Raw genomic sequence first — 24,181 nt, forward strand, 5'->3', positions numbered from 1 at the left:
CATCAGCAGATTACATAACAAAGTGCCTGTTATAAAAGCATCAACCTTCTTTGTCATGAATGATCTTTGGGTGAATTTTGGTTTTGCACATTAAGACCAACTTCACTTCAAAAACCCTTTTCACAGACATCATTCTGACATTTAAATGTCAGGACAGTGGAGGTATGAATACGTCTACGAAGGCTGACTTCCATTTAGCAGCTTCAGTGTCAGAGTCCTGGTGCAGTGCATGCTGTTTTGGCATTTTACTAGGGGAAATGAATCAGCCTGAGTCACTGTTTGTCTCACACAGCTGTACTCTTTTTTTTTTTTTTTTTACTAAGAAGTATCAAAGAGTCTGCTGTGAAAAAGGTGTTTTTTGTGTTGCTTTAAAGCTCCTGTGAGGAGTTCTTTACTGGTTGTGAAACCAACTGAAAGTATTGGTGACAGTTTTTTTAATGACCTACAAAAGCAAAGAAGAATGATTATTTCTATTCTTAACGTTTTAAGAATAGCAATTTACAGCACACTGAGGAAACAGTTTACATTTTTTTTTGGGGGGGGGGGGGGGACAGGAAGTGAGGGAAACATGCAGCAAATGGTCGAGACGGGGACTCAACTGCTTCAATGAGGACTCTGTATATGGAGCGTGCGCTTCTACTGCTAGGCCAACGGCGCCCCTGACTTTGTTAACATTTTACATTGAGTAAAGTGAGAACATCTGTTTAAGGAAGGTAGGATGAGATTTTTTTGTTTCAAGAAACACCACTTACTGGGGAACAGAACAAAATCAGCAAATTGAGAAAGTGTACCACTTTGTCCACAGGAGGCACCAAAATCAACACAAACCAAAAGTTCCTTACAGGAGCTTTAATGTTGAATCGCCAAGGGGTTACCTACTTAAGTAAATTGCATTACTTCTCAATAATGTTTTCTCTGAAAATACCAGCATCACGATCTGAACTAGTGTGAAAGATAACATTTATCCAAAGGTTAATAGTTTGTCTCTGAGTGTTTGGTTATTCATGAATATAGGATCCCAGAATATGATTTAAAGTTAGCCTTGCTACAAATGCAGCTTCTGTACTGGATGCTCATTACACAGAGGGTCTTATTTGTAGATTGTGCACCCCCAGGGAAAACAACAAGACCTTGCGCTCACTTTCCATTTGGAAATTCAAATGTGATGCACAGAATGAGAAGTACGCTTAATTTTGATGAAGAATTAATATTCAGCCGGGGGAGATTTATGTCATTGTTGGAATGTTGAGCAGACTGAAACCATCAAGGAGATCCATAAATTCTAGCATTGTTTCAAGGTCCTCAAAAGGTCCATTTAATATGCAGAAAACACCTCGCCCTCCCCATTATTAAATTAGTTAAATTAAATTCAGCTGTGACTCCGCACTCTGAACAAGTTGGTTATAATTTAATCCAACAACCTCACGTCATGCAGAAACATTGATCTGAGGAAGACTGGGCTTAGATCTTTGTGTTTATTCACACGTTTTCACAGTGTTTTGCAAGTAAAGCTACAAATGATATCTTTTTTGCATGTCACACCAAATATCATGTACGTCATATACAAAGAGATCTTGGCATTAAGTAAGAGTTCATTATTTACAGTGAGCACCCAAGGGTTAGTATGTATAACTGAGTCTGTTGTACAAGAAAATGTTGATCAGAGCAAAAATAGAGGCACATACGTAGATAAATGAAGCATTTCAAACTTATTGTTTTCGGTGAGCTTAAGCTGCTGCGAAGATAAATCTGTCCCATCTGCCTTCACAAAAGAGACAATTTGCATACAAGGAATACAGCACAGGTGTAATAATAACTGTAATGCAAAGCCAACATTGGTTGAACTGTAGACATCAGTTAAAGACATTGATTTTAGCACTGTATGACACTATATTTAAATCTCCTGTCTTCAAAGTCTGAACAAAAATAATAATAATAAAGAGATTGCAACACAGAGTAAAGCATCGAGCTGTAGAGGTTTTTTTTTTTTACAGACATTTTGCAACGCTAACAGAAATAATTTAATAACTTGTAATTAAAGGTGCATATTCATCAGCTCTACGCTTTCAGAAAATGAAAGCCGGGGGGGACAAAGTTCAAGAATTTAATTTGCTCTAAAGGGCTCAAAGAAGGAACGACTCGTGCGTGAGCTCTGACATAAACGCTCAACCTTGTCTGCAATGATTTTATCCAAACACAGTTTTAATTTTCAATTCTCCTTCCCTCTTATGTCCACATAGCTGGACTTTGTTCATTGAGCACAACTTAAATGCTTTTAATTCTTCTTTTAGAGGAGAGCTTCATCCTTAAGAAATCTCTTCTGTATTAAAAGGTCATTATCTACTTACTACAAATGTTTTTAAACTCTGTTATCTTTTTATAAAAGGCAGCTTTTTGAACAATATGTCTTATTCACAAGCATTTAACTCACTTTCAACTATCATACTTTGACAATGTTGAAATGACACCAAACAGTGAAACATTATTTTTTTGAAAAGTAATTTTTTTTAACTAGATTGTAATGACCCTAGGAGTAGCACAGTTTCCCAACTATGGGCAGACTTTGTCGTTCTTACCATCTGTTAATCCAACACTTTGTTCCTGAGAAAGACTCCCACCCAAGCGATGACCAAGGAGTTTGGCATTTTCATGGTTTTCAGAGCATGATCCCAAAGACCTTGACCCTCTTTCAAACCTATTACGATCACAGCAATAGCATGACATATATAGTGGCTGTGTTCCACGGCTAAGCTATGTCCACAATACTGATACTTTTTAGATACAGATTTTTTTTCTCAGAGTTAAAAAAAACCCTGTCCACATGAAAAGTGTTTTCAGTTATTTCTCGGGCCCCACAACAATACTTACAACAGTTGAAAAAATCACACACCACAGATGAACATTGTGCCCAAGCATATTGAGCGTCTTCTCGAGCGAGCATCAACTGTAAACAGCATTCTTTTAACTATGTAAAGAGTGGTGAATTAATAGCTATTAATGACGAATACATGCAATTAAACCAATCATAACAGATGTAAACTAACTGGTAGCCTGCCATCTTAGCACAATACTTATAAGCAATGATTACCATGCTCAAGTTCAGGGGATGATATCAGGATTTCCCAAAACATTCATTTTTGCTGTCCGCAGGAATACGACAAAACAGTGTTTTTTCAGAAAAAATCTCCTCCTCTGTTTTTCGTGACCTAAAACTGTTTGACTTGAGGTCAAAACGCAGAGAAAAAAACTACGTTTTTAGAAAATATTCACTTACATTTTGACAGAGCCCTAGCATCTACAAATGTAATGATGTTATATTTATATTTATACAATCTGCTGCTGATATTCACAGTCCTCAGAGATTAGTTCAAAATGTTGCTCTTCAAACCCCTGGCATTTTATACAGTAACACCTTCAACACCAAGAGTATCTGAAACCTGAATTAAGATTGTCATGAATTTTACTTTGAATGCTAATGCTCCCCAGAGGATGAAGCATTTCCTGTTTGGAGAATCTATCAGACTTTTCCCATGCAGTAGCTAAAAAAGATTACGTTTTTACAAATGATACGTAGGCTTGATGGCAAAAACATCAGTGGACATTAATGGTCCAGAGAGGATAGACACTTGTGGTTGCACTGACCAAATGATGGAGTAGATTGAAGCTGTTACATCCGAAGTTTCTACATTTTAATATTATATCTTGAACTCTCACAGGGAGATCATTTAATTGAACAGAATAACATCTCTTAAAGAGCCAATACAGTTCAATGCTTTGTATACTCAATGGACTGCCCTAAAAGCTTCTGGATCAACTCCAATCTTTGATGACACACTAGTTCTTCCACTTGCACTTGGTGAAAGTACTGAATATGAATCATCAATCTAAAGTAGAAAAGTACAAGCATCTACTACATAATAGTATTTACTACATAATTACAGCGCAACCCCGGCAGCACAGTGATTTGCAGGCGCTCCTATGCGATGATGGCACTTAAACATCTTTCGTAACTCTGCACGAAAACGATCATGTAACCATGCGTAGAGGAAAGGGTTACAGCATGAGGAGCTCATGGCACACAGGTGGCAGAGCAGCTGAATCAGTAAGAAGTAGCGCTTGTTAATGAGGTGAATGTCTACGTCTCGCAGCACGTTGAACACATGAATGGGAAGCCAACACACTGCGAACGCAGTCACCAACAGTGCCACAAGGCGGAATATCTTCCTCTTACGAGCTTGTTGAACCCCTGCTTGGTCTTTGGTCCTGTTTCCTGGTGCAACACACTTCTTCAGTTTGACGGTGATACAGAGGTAAGAGACAAAGACAGCCGACAGTGGCAAGACATACGTGACCAGCAGGGTGCTGTACGCGTAAACACGCCTTTCTTTCTCTTGATCAAACCAGAACTCCTCGCAAATGGTGAAGCCTTCATCTTTGAACTCCACATGGTAGGTGTGGGTGATGGCTGGAGCTACGAGCCCGCAGGACAGCAGCCAGATGCCTATCAGGATGGAGGCACAGGTGGCCACAGAGGTACGCTTCTTCAGGGGATGAACTGTTGCGTAATACCTGCAAGAAAGAGTAAGGGTACAAAAACGTATCAGTCGAATATGACTGATTTAAAATTAATTCATGAGGCAAAATCTTAATTAAAGTGCAAGTTATGAGTTATTCAGTTATTTCAAGTATAAAAGTTATCTCAGTTCCTCCGCCTTGGATTATTAACACACAGAATCTCAAGGCAGTGCATTTGATTTGCAATTTTTCCATAGTGCCGTTTTTATCTTTACATTAAGACTACCATAAACAACTACATTTCACCTGTAACATCCTGCTAGGGAAAAGTTAAAAAGCTCTTAAGGTTGCGAATTATTCCCCAAAAAGTAGTGAAGCTAAAATAAACAACTCTCTATGAAAGAAAAGGTGAGTTTACAAAGCTGTCTTCTCCTCAGCAGGGAGAAAAATCCACAGTTTGAGTGCAAAACAGCGGAAAGAATTCAGATGTTCGACTTTTCAGTCAAGTGAACAGGACAGATTCTGGGGATGTCAGGGGTCTTCCTTGGGACGGCTTTCTCAACAAATACTGTTTTAAGTCGGATAATTGGATTTTGGGATGTCCCATAAGGAACATTATGTTGCAGGTTCATCTGTTCTTTGCAAAAGTTAAACCTAAATGAGAGTTTGAGTTTTACAACTATGTGTATTGTTTGTTAATTAAGAGAAATGTAAAGTTATTTATGCAGTTTGTACATGTCTTAAAGCATCAGGGAATTCAGCTTGAATTAGTGAAAATACATGAAAGCAATGTTCAGAGATGTCTTGAGAATCCACAAAAAATTGAGGAAAAACAAATTTCCTAACTATAAAAAAAACTTCTAGAACATTATTTTAACATGCTGTTTAGGCTGTGTTTCTCTTCATTTTTGGTGTGCCTGATCACCTTTGGATGACATTCTGCCTGGCTTTGTATTCCACAATGGCACATGACCATTTTCACAGTGCAGCTTTATGCATTATGTTTAGGTCAGAGTAGGAAGATAAACATGAGGACTGCTGTCCTAAAAAATATATTTATTTCAATTTTTCACTGACTGGTAAGTTACAGAAGTTAGCTACTTTGCTGGTCACACCATAGTTAGCAGTTAAAAAAACAATAGCAAAGTCAGCTTTCTTGCTCCAATTCTCAAAGCCAGGACTGCAATGCTGAATGAAGGCTATTTGGTTGTTGCTAGTGCTGTTTTTTACAGAGCTATATTCCCCCAAGTTTCCAAAACTTTGTTATAAGTACTTAGCATTCCACATTTGTACCCCATTTCAGGAATACAATGATTTGACACAGGATTTGAACTACCTTGAATCTTTATGATACTTACTATTAGGTTTTCCTGTTGACCCGGACTGCTGATCTGATACCGTGTGGTGCATGCCGAAAAATAAAGGTTGTGGTTTGGATAGAAACATAGTCCCAAAGGAAAGAGACATCAACTTCAAAGTGACGCATCCAAAATATCCAGAAATATAAAGTTAACTTAAACATCAGTGTTCTTTTACCTGTAGGAATTTAGATGTTCACAGTATGAGTTTCAGGTGCTGCATTACATAGCATATATTATACAGTTTGATATTTTCAGTGTAGAAACTTAAGTCTGCTTCTCATTGGGACTATGCTAGTGTTATCTATTTTACTCAGCAAAGTTCACTTAGGCTACTATTGATGAGTATCTTATAAAACCCACATTTAAATAATAAAAACCTCTCTTTGATAACGTAGATAGACTTTTATTGTTAATCAAATTTTCCAGGGTCTTTAAAGTTAGATTGTTTATAGATATAAAGCCAGAGTCGTCTGTATTCACTCAATGCTGCATGCTAAGAATTATAAAGAGTCAAAGTTTTATAAGTTTATGAAGCATAATTTGTGAGCTCTCAGTTAAATTTCCGCTCAAAAAGGTTGCACTAACCAATTTATCTGCACATCTCATCATTTCAAAATGAAATTGAACCTGAGAAATTTGGCTGGACAGTTTAATTCACTGTAATTTGGTATGACATTTTCAGTAAATTAAAAATCAAGGGGAATTTACTGAATGCTATTTGATATTTATTTAATCAGGAGGGTCTCTTGGGGTGCTTATCAGTTTTTCAAGAGATTTTTGACCAAAACGACAGAAAAATGATCATCAGACAGCAGACTGACAAGGATTGAAATGAAAGAAAAGGGTTTAAACTTTAAAAAAGAAAAGAAAATGTCAATTCTTATCTCAGAGTTATAAGTCCTGATTGCAAATAGATCCACCCACCTGTCCACAGCAATTGCAGTAAGTGTGAAAACTGAGACATAGACTGTGACAGGCTGGATGAGGAACACCGTATAGCACATGGAGCGTCCAAAAACCCAACCACGCGGGTTGAAGGCATAGGCGAGAGTGAACGGTACACAGGTCACACACATGAGCATGTCAGAGAAGGCCAGGTTTCCAATGAAGAAGTTGGTCACATTGTGCATCTTGCGTGTGCGGCAGATGACGTACAGGAGCAAGTAATTCCCAAAGACACCCACCACCACGACAAGCACATAGCAGGGTATGATGAGGGGCTTGAACGTCTGCAGCAGAGCCACATCTGCAAACTGGGAGCTGCGGTTGGAGGAGTTGTTCTGCACGGCCACCTCGTATATGTGTCCATCTGTGTGCTCTCCTGACACAGATGGCTGTGTGCTTCCAGCCAAACCACTCTGATTACCCTCCATGGCAGCAGAAACCAACCAGTCAGCAGACACACTGTCCAAATATGTACAACAAAACACATTTTAGCTGTTGTAACAGAACATGAAAGCATGAAATCAAAGGACCTGTGCACAAAATTCAACAACTTTCTACTCAAAACAGATCAGGACATTTACAAAGGGGAAAACCATTAAGGTGCTTTTACCAACACCGACACACTCACAGTAAGAGGGAAATGTACACTATAGAAGGGTTATGATTATGAAAGCACATACTGCATCCTCCGGTTACATATGGTATATGTTATTTTTATATCAAATAAACAGGTGTTATTTGCATCGCTGTGATTTTGGAGCTATCTGTAAAGCATTCAAATGTCTATTCAGAGTGTCTGAGGTGGTGGATTTGTAATGCCTTTTAACAGCAAACATTTTTATTTGTTATTGTTGCATACTAAGTGGAAAATTATTTGACATGAAAATAAAGGAAAGTGGTGCGTGGGGGGTGTGAGTGTTAAAGCTTGAGAGGTCGAAGTCAGCCCATGGTTCCTAATTTTTTTGTTAACTGTTGTACACTACAAAACAATCATTTTAGTTGCATTATATATGAGATGGGATTTGAAAACCATCATCAAGCCTCTGTGAGGAGTTTTTAGTTGGTTATGAAACAGACTGAAATTAATATTGATGCCTCTGTATGACCTAATATTAATATTGATGCCTCCGTATGATTGATTTCTCTGTATGACCCCTGTATGACCTACCAAACCAAAAGAGACCAGTTGTATCACCATGAATAACACAACTGCCTGTTAAGAAGAGGTAGGTTCAGTTAATCCAACATTCAACTCCATGAAAAATGAATCCTTTAACAAGGACGTAAACTTCGATGAAGTTAACACTAGCGTTAAAACCAAGCGGTAACCTCCAGTTGCAAGAATTGAAGCCAATGCTGAAATGTTAAGAGCTGCAGTTCATCAAGTGTCCACTTGAGGCTGGCCCCGGAAGTACTTGAAACCACATACACACAAATTCAAAAAAGCCGATCTTTACAGCAGAAATAAACATGTTTACAGCCTGGTGCAAAAAAATGAGTTTAGTCAGAATAGCTTATTTCTGGATCGGCACACATTGTACGGAGGGTGAATTTTTTCATAATGCGGCGATTTTGAAGATAATAAGATTATGACTTTTCCATTATAAGATGCACAGCTGACTTGATTGACAGGCGAGATCACTGTAGCTGTTGGCAAGGAGGCTCAAAGCCCGCCTCTTTACTTCACACTAGCTCGACAGCAGTTAGGTTGAGTTCAGCATTTCCAATATGGCTTCTGCCGACAATTGGCTACAAAACAGCGCTTCAGGAACAGATGGGTGATGTCACGGATACTAAGTCCATTATTTATACAGTCTATGGTTAAAACCTGTTGAAAGTCCAACGGGCCGGCCCCTCTACTGCTGAAACTGAAAAGGTGGTCTACGTCCAAGTCCAGTTAAAGATTGAATCCAAACACATTATATCTTTAAAGAACCTCGGATTACTTCAAATCTACGAGGCTGCATGCTTTTGCTCAAGGTGTCTTCGATCACTGTCAGCCTTGCCCTAAACCATACCCTGCCTTATTATTACTTTGACTCTCCATGGGATCGATATTTACCATCATTGTTTTAAATTTAACTACATGTAATGCTTTAATTACTTGAAACCAGCAACTGAGACCATGCACTAATTGGGAATTTACATAGATCATAAATCAAATGGAAAATAGGGCCATTTCTCATTCTGGCTCCCTTTACAACTAGTTCCACTGCCCCCTGCTGGCTATTGAGATAAAGACTGGTTTAAACAATTTAGTGTTGCCTTCATTTTCCCAACAAAAAGGCTTGGACCACTTCTTACATACAGTGTTTCATTAAGTAAAGGTGCTATGTATGAAAAGGTGGAAGTTTTGCAGTCAAATGTCCAAAGGAAAATACTTATTTTTATCTAAGCTTGGTTTATGAATGTCAAACCATTTTTTACAAGCTACAAATGTCCTTATGCATCATATCATCACTGACATGTCATCTCTCCGGTGTATAAGATCAACAAATAGAACCAACAAGTTCTGGACAAAATACACAGTAAATGATTATTTTCTGAAGCTCCCTTTGTTTTTGTTTCTTGTTTTTAATAATCCTAGCTTCTGGCTCTGAATGCTTCAAATCCTTCAGTCAGTGACGGTCAGTTTTTTTCTCACTGACATGCAACAAAGGGGCCGAGGCTGGAATCAAACCTATAGCCACAACAAAAGCGTTTTAACAGCTGAGCTCAGCCAATACCCTGAGGGAGTGCTTTTAAACACTAGTCCTCTTTGATAATGGGGTTTTCCTTTGTATAGCACCCAATGTCATCCCAATTTCTCAGACCCTTTTCACCTTGTCACATGGCATGTTTTTCAACCGCAGAATCAACAGTACCTGCCCTCCTGAAGGTATCATGTCGCTACAGCCGACATGCAGCGTTAATGAGGATAAATGAATACGGCTCACTTGTTATCGTGCAGAGGTACAGAGAGGGAATCGGGCCTTTTTTCCCATATAGAATCAATTCACACTGTGTCCATACAAAAGCTTATCACTAACAGCTTATCATGATATTTATAAACAGTCAGGGTAAGATGTTTTACATTTTCTGATTTCTGTCTGTTAGAAATTTAAATGAAGATAGTTGTATCAAAGTGTGGGTGCACTTTTTATTCATTTTGGGTGGCGTTGAATTTGATAAAAAATAGAATGAATTATGTATGGCAACATACTGTATGCATGAAATGGCTTACACTGACTGTAGGGAATGTTATGTTCAATGTAAAGTTATTCATTGAACTGATTCAAAAGATCAAGTTGAATAATATAGTCAGATACTCATTTTCCCACAGCAACAATTGAGAAAAAAAAAAAAAGAAACTTAACACTTAAAATCCAAAACTTGGGGACTCCCTTTCTTTTGATAAACATACAGTAAAGGACAGTGTAAGCTCAAAGCAAATTTCACAATATGTTATAATCACTGATGCAGCATTGCTCAAAGGAATGAACAAAGTTATGAAAAAACAAGAAATATATGCCTTTGGTCTGTTTTATTCCTGTGTGAGACAGATTTGTTCACATTCACAGATTCTGTGCCACTCACAATCATTTAATCAAATATTTCAATATTTAGTTAAATATTTTCTCACTCATTTGCATCGTCCAGATTTAATTTAGATATTTGGGTAAAAACCTGTGGACCATAGTGTCACCTCTTGCATAACAGAGCCTTTGCAGACAACAGTAATTATATACTCTATCTTCCTTTCAATAAACACTTATTTAAACAGAATGGACTCATAGAGATATAACCTAAAGCTCTAAAAATACTGTCTACACCACAAATAAGTAATTAAGTAGACTATAATATAACCACCACTTTATTGCTCTATCTGTAACATCATTTTTATTCTGTTTCAATTAGTTATTTTTGTTTTGACCTTAAAAACCCCCAAAGACTTCACCCACAAAGCAAAAGTAGACCATTTAGCACACTAACATATACAAACAAAAATCCCTCAGTAACTCACCTGTGTTGATCACCAGTGCAAAGATGAGTGGAGTGTGAGGAGGGAACCTTCCTCATGCACTTTGCCGAAGCGAGCTGAAGCTGTTTAGAGAGAGAGGGAGAGAGGGAGAGAGGGAGAGAGAGAGAGAGAGAGAGAGAGAGAGAGAGAGAGAGCTATCTATGGCAGTGACAGTAAGCCAATAACGCTACACAGACCCTCTAAGATTGATGTCTGGGTTGGTCTTGAGCATGACGTTTGATTCTGACTGATTAGTTGGTCAGTTAGCTGCAGAGGTTTAACACTGATAGATCTCAACATAGAGACAACGACTGCAAAATATTGATTAGCACAGGTCTCTTGCTGCATTCACAAATATTTGCTGAGAGTCTTTTGAAATGATATATAAATATTGCAGTTGAAGTAGTTCAGAAAATGCACTTCAAAGACCAATTATGGATGGAGCTGATAAAAGCTGAAATTTAATTGCTGAGTTAGAATCACGCTGTGGCATGTAGAGACAAATAAACCCAATACTAAACCTCACAGAAGTGTGGGCGAATTTTCTTTTGATGTGTAGGCTTTCAAAGATTTAATTGCTCATAAGCCTGGTTTTTATTCATCTAATAAAAAGCCACTGACAAATTAAAAGTCCACATCCCTTACAAAACTTGACAGGAGTCTTTGTATTAAAACATTGCTACTGGGAAAAGCATGGACTGTATAGAACATGGACGTATATACTCTCAGTGATGTCCGGTTTCAGTTTCTGTAGAGTGGTTGAGAAGCCACACAATGGAGAAATGCAGAACTTAACTTTCAGTCAACCTCAAAGCAGGCATAGATTGTTCCTGAGATGGGGTTCTAGCCTCATGGCAACAACTACAACACACTCACCCGTCAATCCTAATTATGCAAGATTTAGTACAACTCCTAGCCTTTAAATTATCTTAGTGGGTGCGCTTTAAAAGTGTCACTTGCAAGAAATGAGCTTCAAAGACCAAAACTATTTTTTAAAACCATGTTTGAAGCATGTTTATGTATGTTGTTAAAGGTGACATTTTATGCTCTTTTTCATCAAAATATATTGGTCTAAGAGGTCCCCAAAACAAGTCTTTAAAGTTTATGCTCAAAAAAACACTTTGAAATCAGATTTTCGCATGCCTGAAAAAAACTCTTTTTCAGCCCTGTTCAGAACAGTCTGTTTTCCCTCTGACCACGCGCCCTCAGGAAGTGGATGTGGCCTCGGCTGTCCAGCACGTTGATCTAATGTTTACATGTTGGCTGAATATACACGGCTGCTCACAGACCCGTGTTACTTCAACCCTCTGAATCTGATCCAGAATCTGATCCTGACGGAGAGGCGCCTGCAGCAGGACCTTTCTGAACGATTGGTCACAGATTTAGTGTTTCTTGTTGTTTTATTTGTCAGTATGTTGACGTGTGTCTTGGTACAGCTACGAACATGTAGCTATGTGGCTATGCTAACTAGCGCTAGCACTTTTCCATGATAAATAAAAATCATCCACTAGATCTTCAAATCTGCAGACGTGGGGAGTAAAACCACCCTTTGTGTTTATTAAGACAGCCTACAACTAGCATGCCTCCCTCCTAAGCTCCTTGTTAGCACACGTGTGTGCAGGGAATGAAAAACGGATGAGAAGTTGAGTTGTATTTTATACAGTCTATGGACTGAACAAGCTCCGAGCTCTGGCTTCCGTTAAAGACCAGATGTCGTTGTGCAGAACAAAAACACGGAAAACTGAAACGGCTGGTTTCAGCACACATTTACAGAAAGGTGGAGAAATCAGAACAGGGGCAGAATGGATTTATTTTTATTTTTGGGGGGGTTTGTAGACATGCAAGGGACACATATTTCAGGTAGAGAACCATTAAAAAGTTGATTTTGCATGAAATGTCACCTTTAAGATTTCCTTGTCAAATTGGATTTAATGGCAATTCCTTGTTTTTTTCCAGTCAGCCTCAAGGAGACACTTTAGGAGAGGAACTGCATTTTTTTTTTGTTGCACTGTGCATCTGCTCAATTGTTCAACACTGAAGACTGATTTGATAGACACCCATTTAGAGCATCAACATCCAACTCATTAACAGTATTCACAGGAACAACCATTTTATCTGACGTCAATATCAGCAACTTAAGGGACAACGGAAAGTTAAAATCCTGAGGGATGATTATGTTTCAGGTTAAATAAATAACATATAGTTTGAAAATTTGCTAATATAATCAGAATCAGAAATACTTTTTTTATCTTGGGGGGAAATTCAGTCATTAAAGTTGCTCCTATAAACAATAAGTAAGAATATCAAATAATATTAAGAGAATAAGTAATTAATGAAATATAAATACGAATAAAATGAAATAATGATAACAAAAGTATGTACAGAAGACAAAGTAAGAAATGTAGAAAATAAATGGTTGAAGTCCCCAGAGATCAGGAAGAGGACACTGGTGGTCTGTCTGGAGTCTGGCTATGACAGCGTTGAGAACGTTGGACGCCGTAGTCGGGTTGGCAGAGTGGAGATGTAAACAGCTATCAGTATGACATGTGAGATCTCCCTGTGCAGATAATATGGTCGGAGGCCCACAGCGCTCTCAATGCTATCCCGGTCTGCCCGGACAGTCTGGAAGCCGCCAATGGAGACGTTGTGGTCGGGAATATCCAGATGCAGCCACGTTTCTGTGAAGCACAACATGCTACATTCCCGAAACATCATCTGACTCCTGGCTATTCCTGTATAAAACAGCAGCCAACAATTCAGATAATGAACCCTTACCCTGAAATTGGCTGACTGCTTACAAATAAGTATTTAAAGTGTTTGATGATACAGCAGGAAAGGCAACAAACCTAACTTTGTTAAAATAAAATCATATTTGATGAACTACCAGCAACAGTCATACTTAACACCTACTGCTAGCATTAAACAATGAAGTAGCTGTTGCCAAGAAAGTGTCTGCATGCTAGCGCTCTTTATGAAAGTGTTTTATAAAATGTTAAGAAAGGCCTTCATATACTATATAAGTAAAGATGAGGTGCTAAGAGTAGCTGGGTTTTTTTGTTCTGGCTTTTACCAAATTGTCTGTTGAAAACGAAATGTTAACTGTGCTAGCTTAGTGGCTGAATGCTAACTGTTGTCTCACTGTATCTGGTTGTGCCCTACTAGTTTTTCAGTATCCGTTGTAAATATAAGTTGCTGATCAATATGGAAGTCATGAGGCTTTAATAATTTGTCAGATTTCCAATAAAGTTAAAATCTAAAAAAACAGCTTTGTGACAATGAAACAGCATTTGAGCGTCTCACCTTGAGCCGTAGGCTGTGTGTGGATTGAAATTCCAGCATGTGGTTATGGTCGATTGAGTAACAGTATTTTCATTATCTGCCTTATTTGCATTTCAAAAAGATCAGCTGTGTTTCATTTAGTTATATTCTAAGAGTAAGGTAGTGTAAGGTTTATACATTGAATGTCTTTCCCATACAAGATTTTAAAAAATGACCTCCCTGACAGACTGAATGATGGATGTCAGGCAGCAGTAAGTGCTCATCCGGCAGTTCTTATTTATTAGAAAGGACTGTAATAACCTTGTACAACACAAACCATCGCAAAAAAAGATAAAGAGGTTTTGCCTTTTGTCAAAGATAAAAAAGCAGGACAGGAATCTCTAGCAGCAGAACCCATCAACTGAAGATAACCATGAAAAACCAACCAAACAGTATTGACATATAGGCTGAAAAATATGAGAGTCTATTTTCTATTCTTTCTGCTTGTATTAATCGTGGAGATATTCACATTCCACATACATTACGCTGCATCTACATAATGGCAGCATGGCTGTCTCTTATCTCAACGAAGCTTGTAAATTAGTGAGTCACTGGATAGAGACAAAGACAATCAATTTATTTCCCATGGGGTTGAATGCATGCATTGAGAATCAAAAATGATAACAGGTTTGGCGGTCAGCGTTACAGGGAGTCGCATTTACATCTGCATGTTCACTGCTTTTTCCCATAATAGTATGCATATGGTTTCAGGGATATACATTTTTAAAACAGATGGAGTCAGCTGCAATTCAAAAATTACATTTTCCCATTAAAAGATGTCAAAATATGCTGATGCAATGCAAATACATGTCATTTGTGCCACCTGCTCTCAGAGCCTCACCAGGCTCTATTATCAGTATTGTGTTTGATTAGCTGATATCATGCTATAATTATGAACTCTGACTTTGATTTTTACATGTCACCATCTGCAGATTAACTCGGGATAGGTAATGAACTGAAGGAGCACATTTTGATTGAACGATCATGAGATAACTTGGTCACATTAATAATAATAATAATAATAATAATAATAATAATAATAATAATAATAATATTAATATTAATATTAATAATGATAATAGTTAATAAAGTTTTTATAATATGTTAACAAATGTGTTTTGAGAATGCAAGGGAACAGATCATTAATAATACAACACTTGTGAACCAAAATTATAGCAGCTCACCTAGAGGTAAATGATATGTAACTCTTAATCAACGTGCCAAACAAACCGACACATACAGACCTAATACAATGAGAAAATGCTGCTCCCACTGCTGCAGCTGTTGCTACCACAGCCAACTGCAATTTGCTGCTACAATTTTCTACGTCCTGAAGTTTTGAGCATCCTCATTCCTAGAACTTTGCTTAATTTGGCCACTGTGGAATACCCCAGCATTTAATAGTGTTAACATTATCTGCAACTTAAGTCCCCCCTCACATCATGAACTGTAATGTGAGGAAGAAACTCGTAAGGGACTGTGTGTATGATAAAGCACATTTTTATCCTTGTCTAAAAATAATTTTAAGAGAAACCTTCAACAGTATGCAGCAGCAGCCCTGCTCCCTCTGATGTTTCAGAGATGAGGTAGAATTCTACGGTGGCCCTGAAGGGCAACACACAACGATATTTCAGAAAACACAACATTGCAGAAAACACAACAACATTTCAGAAGTCTTTACAATCCATCATTTTTTGGATATTGTACTTCAAAATAACGTTTTTTATTACAGCGGGAGGAAGGTGTTTTTATTCCACCTCCCATAGGGGAGTCCATGTCGGGGTTTTGAACCTAGGACCCTTGCATTGAAAGGCAGTGGTCATATCCACAACAGCTTGCTTAATATTGTGTCTTATTTAAATATCAAATGTGACTTTTATATTCACATTCAGCATAAGCTAGTGTATACATTTTGTTTAAAAAAATGGTAACAAATGTTTTTAAATGTTAAAATGTTGTCATTATGTCTCTATCATGTAAAATAATACTCATTTATTTGATGCTATTTAACATAGCCATTGCATTATGCACTCCCTCAAGCTGAACATTTTCCTGGAAAAGAAGACAGCAGCTCCCATTTCCATGCAATCCAAGTTTATGTCAGTGGACTCCTACAACTATGAGCTCCCTGTTGTCTTCAATTTACAGTGAGAATAAAGCAAAGCTAATGAACATCATAGGGGGCGATTTGAACTGCTCCCAAAAGAACATTATTTCCGTGCGGCACTGAGGAGGCTCTGAACTTCCCATCAAGGTGTAGGCTTTAGGATCAAAGTGACGCTCTGTTCAACATGAACATATGGCTCCCATATAAAGATCCTCTTCCCTCTGAGGTGTACAATGACACCTTTATCTGACACACAAGAACTGCAGGACTCTTAATCTGTACCCCTGTGATGTTTAATGGAATCTCTGCATCAGTCACTGATATAAACCAGTGAACCAAGTGGCTACTGAGCTGAATACAAAAAATCCTGATGGGGAAAAGCAGAAATAATTTCAGGAGAGGAAATAACTTTATAAGAGGCTCAGATCCACTATCATCTTTATCCAGTGAAGAACAAATTTCGTCATATTCCTCCGGTGGGAGTCAAAAGTGTTCAGATTAAAGATGCACTCCACAAAAAAAACAATATTCAACACATGAAACAGCTAAATGTTGTCCTTGTTGACCCTGATGATGTCATTGGAGTATCTTTCAAAGGGCACGTTTCAAGACCAGTGGCATTTCCAAGGCTGTCCCATTCCTGAGGCTCCTTCGAATTCAGCTGACATACGACTCTTCCAAAGGCTGAAAGGGTTCAGCAAGTTCATCAAGTCTTGGCCCGACATATCCCGTGATTCATTCAAACAAGATGGCGGACTCTCAAGTGGCTGAGCAGTCTCAGCAGGGAAGCCCAGACACTGCTCTCCTCGGCCACTTCCACCAGCTCTTCTGGGAGGATAACAAGGCGTTCCCATGCCAGCTGAGATATATAATCTCGCCAGCGTGCCCTGGGTCTTTCCCGTGGCCTCCTCCCAGACGGACATGCCCGAAACACCTCCCCAAGGAGGCATCCTGACCATTGGCCCAAACCACCTCATCTTGCTCCTCTGGATGCTGAGGAGCAGCGGCTCTACTTTGAGCCTCTCCTGGATGCCTGAGCTCCTGACCCTATCTCTAAGGCTGAGCCCAGACGCCCTGTGAAGAAAGCTAATTTTGGCCACTTGTATTCGCGATCTTGTTTTTTCGGTCACAACCCACAGCTCGTAACCATAGGTGAGGGTTGGAACGTAGATTGACCGGCAAATTGAGAGCTTTGCCTTTTGGCTCAGCTTTCTCTTCACCACAACAGACCGGTAGAGTGTCTGCATCACTGCAGTCACTGCCCCGATCCGTCTGTCAATCTTGCACTCCCTCTTTCCCTCACTCGTGAGCAAGCCCCCGAGATACTCAAATTCCTCGGCTTGGGTCAAAGACTCTCCTCCCACCCGAAGTGGGCAAGCCACCCTTTTCCAGCTGAGCACCATGGCCTCAGACTTGGAGGTGCTGATCCTCATCCCCACTGCTTCACACTCGGCTGAAAATCGTCCCAGTGCAGGCTGGAGATAACTGCTTGATGACGCCAATCGGCTGCTACATGAGCGATAACGAGAGTGTAAGGGAACTCTCATTTCAGTTTGGCCTGAATTGTCCACACAGGCTTTGTGTTTAGAAGATGCTACGTCTGAATTGTCCACACAGCTACAGTCAACTTTTTTTAGAATGGACAACACTTCTAATATGTCACTTAGAGTGATACATGTAAGGGATAATGTTGGTTAGCGGATCCCTACAGGGTGGACAAGACCCCTACTGGAAGTGGAAGACATCTATCTGGTACTGTGAGAGGGGACGAAAAGTGGAGATCAGCAGTTTGGTTGTTGAAAGATGAGGGATTGGTTGACATCATAGCGGTTTTATTTAGTTTTTTTGTTGGAGACTGTGATACCCTCTTAAACAATCATTTCAGCGTTTGTGTGTGATAAATCTTTTGACTGAGGAGCGCTGGTTGGCCTTGCAGACAATAGTCTGCTCTCAGCATGTAGACATTTTTAGCAAGTGTAGAGCCAAAAACATTATTAAGATAAGATAAGAGAGTCCTTTACTCGTCCCCCAACAGGGAAATTCAAGTGTAACAGTAACAGAGTAGACAGTGCAAAAGAAATATATAAAGCAAACAAGAGCCTATAAAGTATCAATTATTAAAAAGTTATTAGCAATTAAAATTAAAGGGGTAAAAAATAAGCATATCTTACACACACACATATATATATATTATTGGCTATTATATATATAATATATTATTATTATTTATTAAAAAGCAGAAATAGCAACAAAAAGGAAGATCTATTGACAATATGTTAGGGTTTTTTGTTTTCTGTGCTTTTTCTCTGTGAGCAATCTATCATAATTTCATTTTTACAGATCAGATTCTTTTCAAGACAGCAAGCTTTGATCAACTACAGTTGTAGAGATTGGCTGTTATCAAATAAAATATCCTAAAAGGTGATGATTGAAAGTTTGATCATGGGAAATGTAGAGTGTAAAGTTTCTTAAGTTTGCATTTTTCTTTCTTGCGTCTTTTAACATTACCCAAGTTAATTCCAGATATTTTTCCAATACCATTTTTCCAACTGCCTATTAAACTTCACAGAGAAACTTCTCTTTGAAAAGGCTTTGTCTGTTAGAAAGCATCATAAAATAACTTCCTGTCTGTGGAAAAAGAAAGGTGAAGTAATCATTTCCAAATGTAATGATGATCCCCTTTATGTATTTGGCCTGTGCATATGATTGTTGATATTACATTTCATCCTTTGGATACTAATGTATTGATGTGTTTTGTATGCTAAGACGTTCCCCTTAAAACAACCCCAGTGTTTCAAAAAAGGAGGCTAATTGAAGTGAACCAGCTCACCGTGTATCTATTAGTCTCCATGAAAGAAGAAAACTTTTAATTGGCATACAAAGTTGATCTAAACAAACTGTTCGCAGAGAGACGCCTCGAAAACCTTGACAAAAAAGCAAGAGCTGTCGGCAAGGCCAGGCACCAGGCGAGGTAAATGAGGAAATGTTCGGCACTGAAGCAGAATTGATGAATGTGAGTCATGTTCCGGTCTGTCACTCACATTTTGAATGAAGGTAAAGGTATGAACCTACTTTGTGTGTGTGTGTGTGTGTGTGTGTGTGTGTGTGTGTGTGTGTGTGTGTGTGTGTGTGTGTGTGTGTGTGTGTGTGCGTGTGATTGATTCCACTTGTCTCTGAGTATCTGTTTGTTCCAGCAGCAGCTGCCATTGCGGTTGTAAACAAATCTTTGTCCTGTACTTCTGCAGAGCACAGACAGCAAATTGGACATTTGTTTTTAGTCTTTGTCACCCGCAGCTTCATGCACTAAAGCACCAGTTGGGCTTTGAAAATGTTACCTATCAAAACAGGTTCAATACATCAACTGTAGGGTAATATCTCCTCCCCTCTCTCTTTTAGTACTATAAATTTCAGCTGTGCCTAAAGTCCTCAATTAGGGCGATCTCCGAAAAGACTGAAAGTGTAAGAAAGCCCTATATGAGAGCCTTTGTCCCTATTTGCCTGCCATAGCTCCTGTAAGTTGATGACATCATCAAAGCAGTGTGACCGCTTTTCCTCATCTTTTTGGTATTGTGCGTCCCAAGAAAAGTGAGTAACCAAAGTTGATTTATAATTTGTTTTAGTTAAGACTGCTATATTTAGTACAAATGGTAAACCTAAGGCATACGTATTAAGCCAATACCCATAGTTCATTAACCTGTTGCTAATAGTGTTTCTTGTTATTTATGTTGGAGCTGTTAGTTAGGTGGTGTTATGTTGTAGGCTATATGTGCTTTCCTAAGTATTAGTTAATGACATTTTGTTATCTGCAAGTAATTGCTTCCTTTCTGTTTAAATGATCCTTATCCTTATGACAAAATGCTAACACTGTTCATTTAATATTGGATTTTGTTTATTTCAGAACCACACATAAAAATACCACATTGAAGATCCTCAACTGTCCATCTGTTTCCTGTGATTCTCTGACTGGAACCGACTCCATATCTCTACCTGCTCATATGAACCTTTGAAGAAGTTTGTACTTCGCTTGAGAAAGCTTGAATGTAAAACTAGAACTGAATAGAAAAATGGAAACAAAGTTTCTTTCTTGCCGTGGGTCTTCAAAAGCTGATAATGCTGAAAATGATAATCCTGCTTGCTCATTTATTTAGAAAGAAAAGTCAGTTTCAGAAGTTAGTAATGGAAGTCAAACGATTCTGTTTCTCAAATCTTCAGACATTTCATAGATCCCCATCTCACACTCCCCTTGGCCTACACTCATCACTGATCTGTTTCTTCAATATGCATATTTCTGCATCATTTCTAAGTAGTCCTTAACGGAAAGGTTTTACTGACGTAAGGTTCTTTATATTGCATAGTGCTGAATAGATTGAAAGAGGGAATACTCCTTATCTTCAGAGGGGGGTCCATTAAAGTCCATGCAGCAAAGGGTCATGGCTGGGAGTCAAACCAGGGATTGCTGCACACACACAGACTATAGGCTCTGTACATGGGGCACACACTTAAACCGCAAGGCTAACTGGTGCCCCCACTAACCAAATGTTTTGTCTGAAAGTGATCAACTTACCACCATCATCTGATGTATTCACTTCACTAAAGGAATCTATAAACTAAAATAAACACCTGCTTGCTATACATTATCCCTTTAAAACATTTTATAAAGAGCTACTCATGAACTAATGGTTCCAAGCAGACAGTTCCTTACTTGTTTTCTGTTTGTACCCTGGCAACCTCTCTAAACATCTTGTACCTGATGACATACAATTCAACCCACAAATAAACCCACGGAGTCTGCGTCAGTCTCAGGCTCCTAGTTTTGTGCTTGAAGATTCATTGTCAAACTGTCTGGGGAAAGAGGTCTGTTCTGCCTCCAATTGAGACTTCATTGTATTCACTGAACACTCAATAATGTGGTTTCATAACAGCTAAAAAAACGTACAGTGTGCTACTCGTCCAGTACAAACTAGATGATAATTCCCCAAGCAACAATGCCCAATTGCAAGTAGTCTGGGATTTATGATGTTTCATTTTGTTTCTGCAAGCTCTGAATGATTATTTAGCGCTATTCCCTGCAGTTTACAATTTCAACACAGAAACAGATGATAATGTATGCTCAACGTTCAGTTTAGGCCCCAACATTCTGCAGCCTTGCACTTACAGTATGTGGATCAGAAAAATCCGATTTGATAAACAGAAACAGAGCTGTGTAGAATTAGGATTTTATAGGGTGAAAAACTTTGAAATGATCATCATTCAACTGGGGGAAACTTATGTCATTGTTGGTAAAAGCCAACATCCCGAGACATCAAGGAGATTCATAAATCTCACACCGTTTCAAAACGGTTCTAATTAATATGCAGAAAACACTTTGGTCTTCTCACAATTTAATCAGTTAATTAATGTTTCAACTGAACTCTGACCAGGTTGGAATTTATTTTATTTAAGTGCTGCCATTAGGCTTTAACATTTATCTGCTTATTATTAATGTTATGAATAACAGCTGTGCTGAAGGTCCATACCAACAATAATCGATTCACTGAACCTTAGATCACATTCATTTCCATCATTTCACTCTGCACATTAGACGCTTCACAGTATGCATCTTCTTTAATTTTGTACAGTATATTTCAAATCTGATTTATCTCAGTGCTTTAATAGTGTTTTTTTCCACCAGATACTACATTTGTTAGTCATAGACTACTCTGAAAGTGTATTCGTTTACCCATGTTGAACATTATGTGCTTGAAGATACTGTGTGTACCCTGTACACAAATATAACACTTAGGACGTCTAACAGAGGAAAAAGAAACATGGTTATTCTGCTGCTGTCCGAGGTGAAGATTAAGATCTGCTTTTCAGATGTTGCCTCAACAAACATCTGCTGTGAGAGCTTCACTGTGAAAGTGAAAAAAAAAAGAGTTCAATTCAGTTGAATGTTGTTCATGTTGTTCACGCCATGACTTTTGCAGGGCCCTGTTGTAGCAGGAGGTCCAACTCTTGACCTCCTTCCCCAAAAAGGGACAGGCTCTAACTCTCTTTCCTTGTTCTCTGCTCTCCCCAGTGACTGAAACTCTCCTGTCCTCTGTCTGGCACATGGTCTGGCATTGTTTCCCTGGTTGTCATTGTTTTTTTTCTTCCACTAGTCCTAATGGATGGTTTTCTTCATATAGACCTTGTTATGTGTTTTACCACCTGAGTTTTCTTCATTAGATCAGACAGCACCACAAGTCTGAAAGTAAATGTATTACATTGTATACAGTCTATGATTACAGCCAAGTAAAGGTGGTAGCAAAAAATGACAATGTTTAGGTTTTTGCATTGCTGTTTCTCAACTTTGAGATGAATATTTTCAACAAGAGCTTGGATGAGTTTGGTTTAAGACATGAAACGATAATATCGTGTTGGCAATAATGTTGAGTATATGTAAGAGGTGGATATCACTTTTCAAGATGGGTACACCAGTTTACACTGTAACCTCACAGTTACAACCAGGCTCTAGAGAGACTGCTCCTCTTAGAATATACAGATTGTTGGTTTTGAAAAAACATATTCAAAGGTAGGAGATAAAAGCTTAGTTCTTTGATTTGCAGTTCAATTTTTTTGGGATTAAATAAATGTAAATGTAGTGACAATAAGACCTGAGGAAGTTAATGCTCTGGGCCAAGAAATATTCCTCTAAAATATTAAATATATATATTTTTTGTACTTCAGTTTCATGGGATACAAGCCAGAGTTTATGGTTTCCAGACTTCTGATTCGGGATCAAATAAGTATAGAAATAGGCAATAATAAGGCCAAAGGAAGTCATTGCCTTTGACCAAGAAATAGTCCCTACTTCACTTTTTCAGATTGATGTTAATGTAAGTGACACAAACTCAGGGTTGTTTTTGTTATGAATCCGACTACCCTCATAAATGTAAATGTATAGGTTTAGGTTACAATAAAGCTTGAGGAAGTCAGGGCTCCTGGTCTAGAAATTGTCCCCTCAAAACCAGAAGGTGACATATTTACAGTTCAGTTATTTGGGATAAAATGTATAAATATGTAGGTAACAGCAAACAGTTATTCATTTTTATACTTCATTTTTCCCACAATAAAACAGATGTAATATAGTCAACAAAACAAGGCTTTGTTGCTTTAACTCTTCAGTCTTTTGGAGTAAAATAAGTTCCAATCAGGCCCTAAGAGGTCAATGCTCCTCGCTAAGAAATACTCCCTGCAGAACTATGGTTTATTGTTTTTAAATGTTTTGATGTATTTACTGAACAAGTATGTCTTTTAATTTAGAAGGGTTACTTTAAGAGCTGACCTGAGTTGTGATTAACAGCTGTTCCTTTCAACAAAAAACTGATGTCAAGATATGCCGTTTGACATTACACATGATAATGACTCGGCTATTTTTTCGTACTCTCTCCATGACAAGCTCTTTTATATAAAATGTCTGAGTCCAGTGTTCCTGTATACATTCTAAGACCATTTCATAGGAGCACCTGTGAGTAAAGAGATACCTTCATGTATTTGTAATGCTACACTGACTTTTGTTTCATTTTTACTTCACTTTTTTTAAATTATTGAAAACTAAGACTTGAATATATGATTGCATTAATGAATGCTAGCTTTTTAACTTGTCCAAGGTGACATTAGAAACATTTTTTTTTTGCAATTAATCAATATCACTTTTGATATATATATATTTTTTTAAGTTTTCAAATCGCATTTATTCTTCATTTGAACTCCTAACAGGCTAACAGTGACGCTGCACCAGGGTTAAGATGACATCTGCTTTCTCAGCACATCATTCCACCACGGTGCAAGACTGAACGCTTCAGGCGCTCCTTTGTGCCCACCGCCATCAGACTGTTGAACAGTAACGGAGGCCACAGACTGCACCATGCTGACCACTGAGACCCCCCCCCCCCCCCCCCCCCATGAACAGAT

At 38.4% G+C, this 24,181-nt stretch overlaps 1 protein-coding gene and 1 long non-coding RNA gene across 4 annotated transcripts; one reads left to right on the plus strand and one right to left on the minus strand.

Annotated features, from left to right (window-relative positions):
* Window positions 1–1,461: 1,461 nt before the first annotated feature.
* On the minus strand, window positions 1,462–7,354 carry LOC117830786 (prolactin-releasing peptide receptor-like). The gene is made up of 2 exons (XM_034709056.1): window positions 6,801–7,354; window positions 1,462–4,569 (listed from the first exon to the last, which is right to left on the minus strand). The coding sequence occupies exons 1-2, from the start codon at window positions 7,247–7,249 to the stop codon at window positions 3,936–3,938; spliced, it is 1,083 nt and encodes a 360-aa protein (XP_034564947.1). The 5' UTR covers window positions 7,250–7,354; the 3' UTR covers window positions 1,462–3,935.
* Window positions 3,973–22,524, plus strand: LOC117830787. 3 transcript variants are annotated; one of them, XR_004634844.1, is made up of 3 exons: window positions 3,973–4,310; window positions 4,405–4,533; window positions 4,953–5,306. It is a non-coding gene; the product is annotated as an uncharacterized LOC117830787 (long non-coding RNA). The 3 variants fall into 3 exon arrangements; XR_004634843.1 differs by lacking the exon at window positions 4,953–5,306 and adding an exon at window positions 22,305–22,524 and having other exon boundaries at window positions 3,974–4,310; XR_004634842.1 differs by lacking the exon at window positions 4,953–5,306 and adding an exon at window positions 13,387–14,061 and having other exon boundaries at window positions 3,976–4,310.
* Window positions 22,525–24,181: the final 1,657 nt, after the last annotated feature.

This window comes from Notolabrus celidotus, chromosome 19 (assembly GCF_009762535.1).
Source record: "Notolabrus celidotus isolate fNotCel1 chromosome 19, fNotCel1.pri, whole genome shotgun sequence".
Taxonomy (NCBI): Eukaryota; Metazoa; Chordata; class Actinopteri; order Labriformes; family Labridae; genus Notolabrus; species Notolabrus celidotus.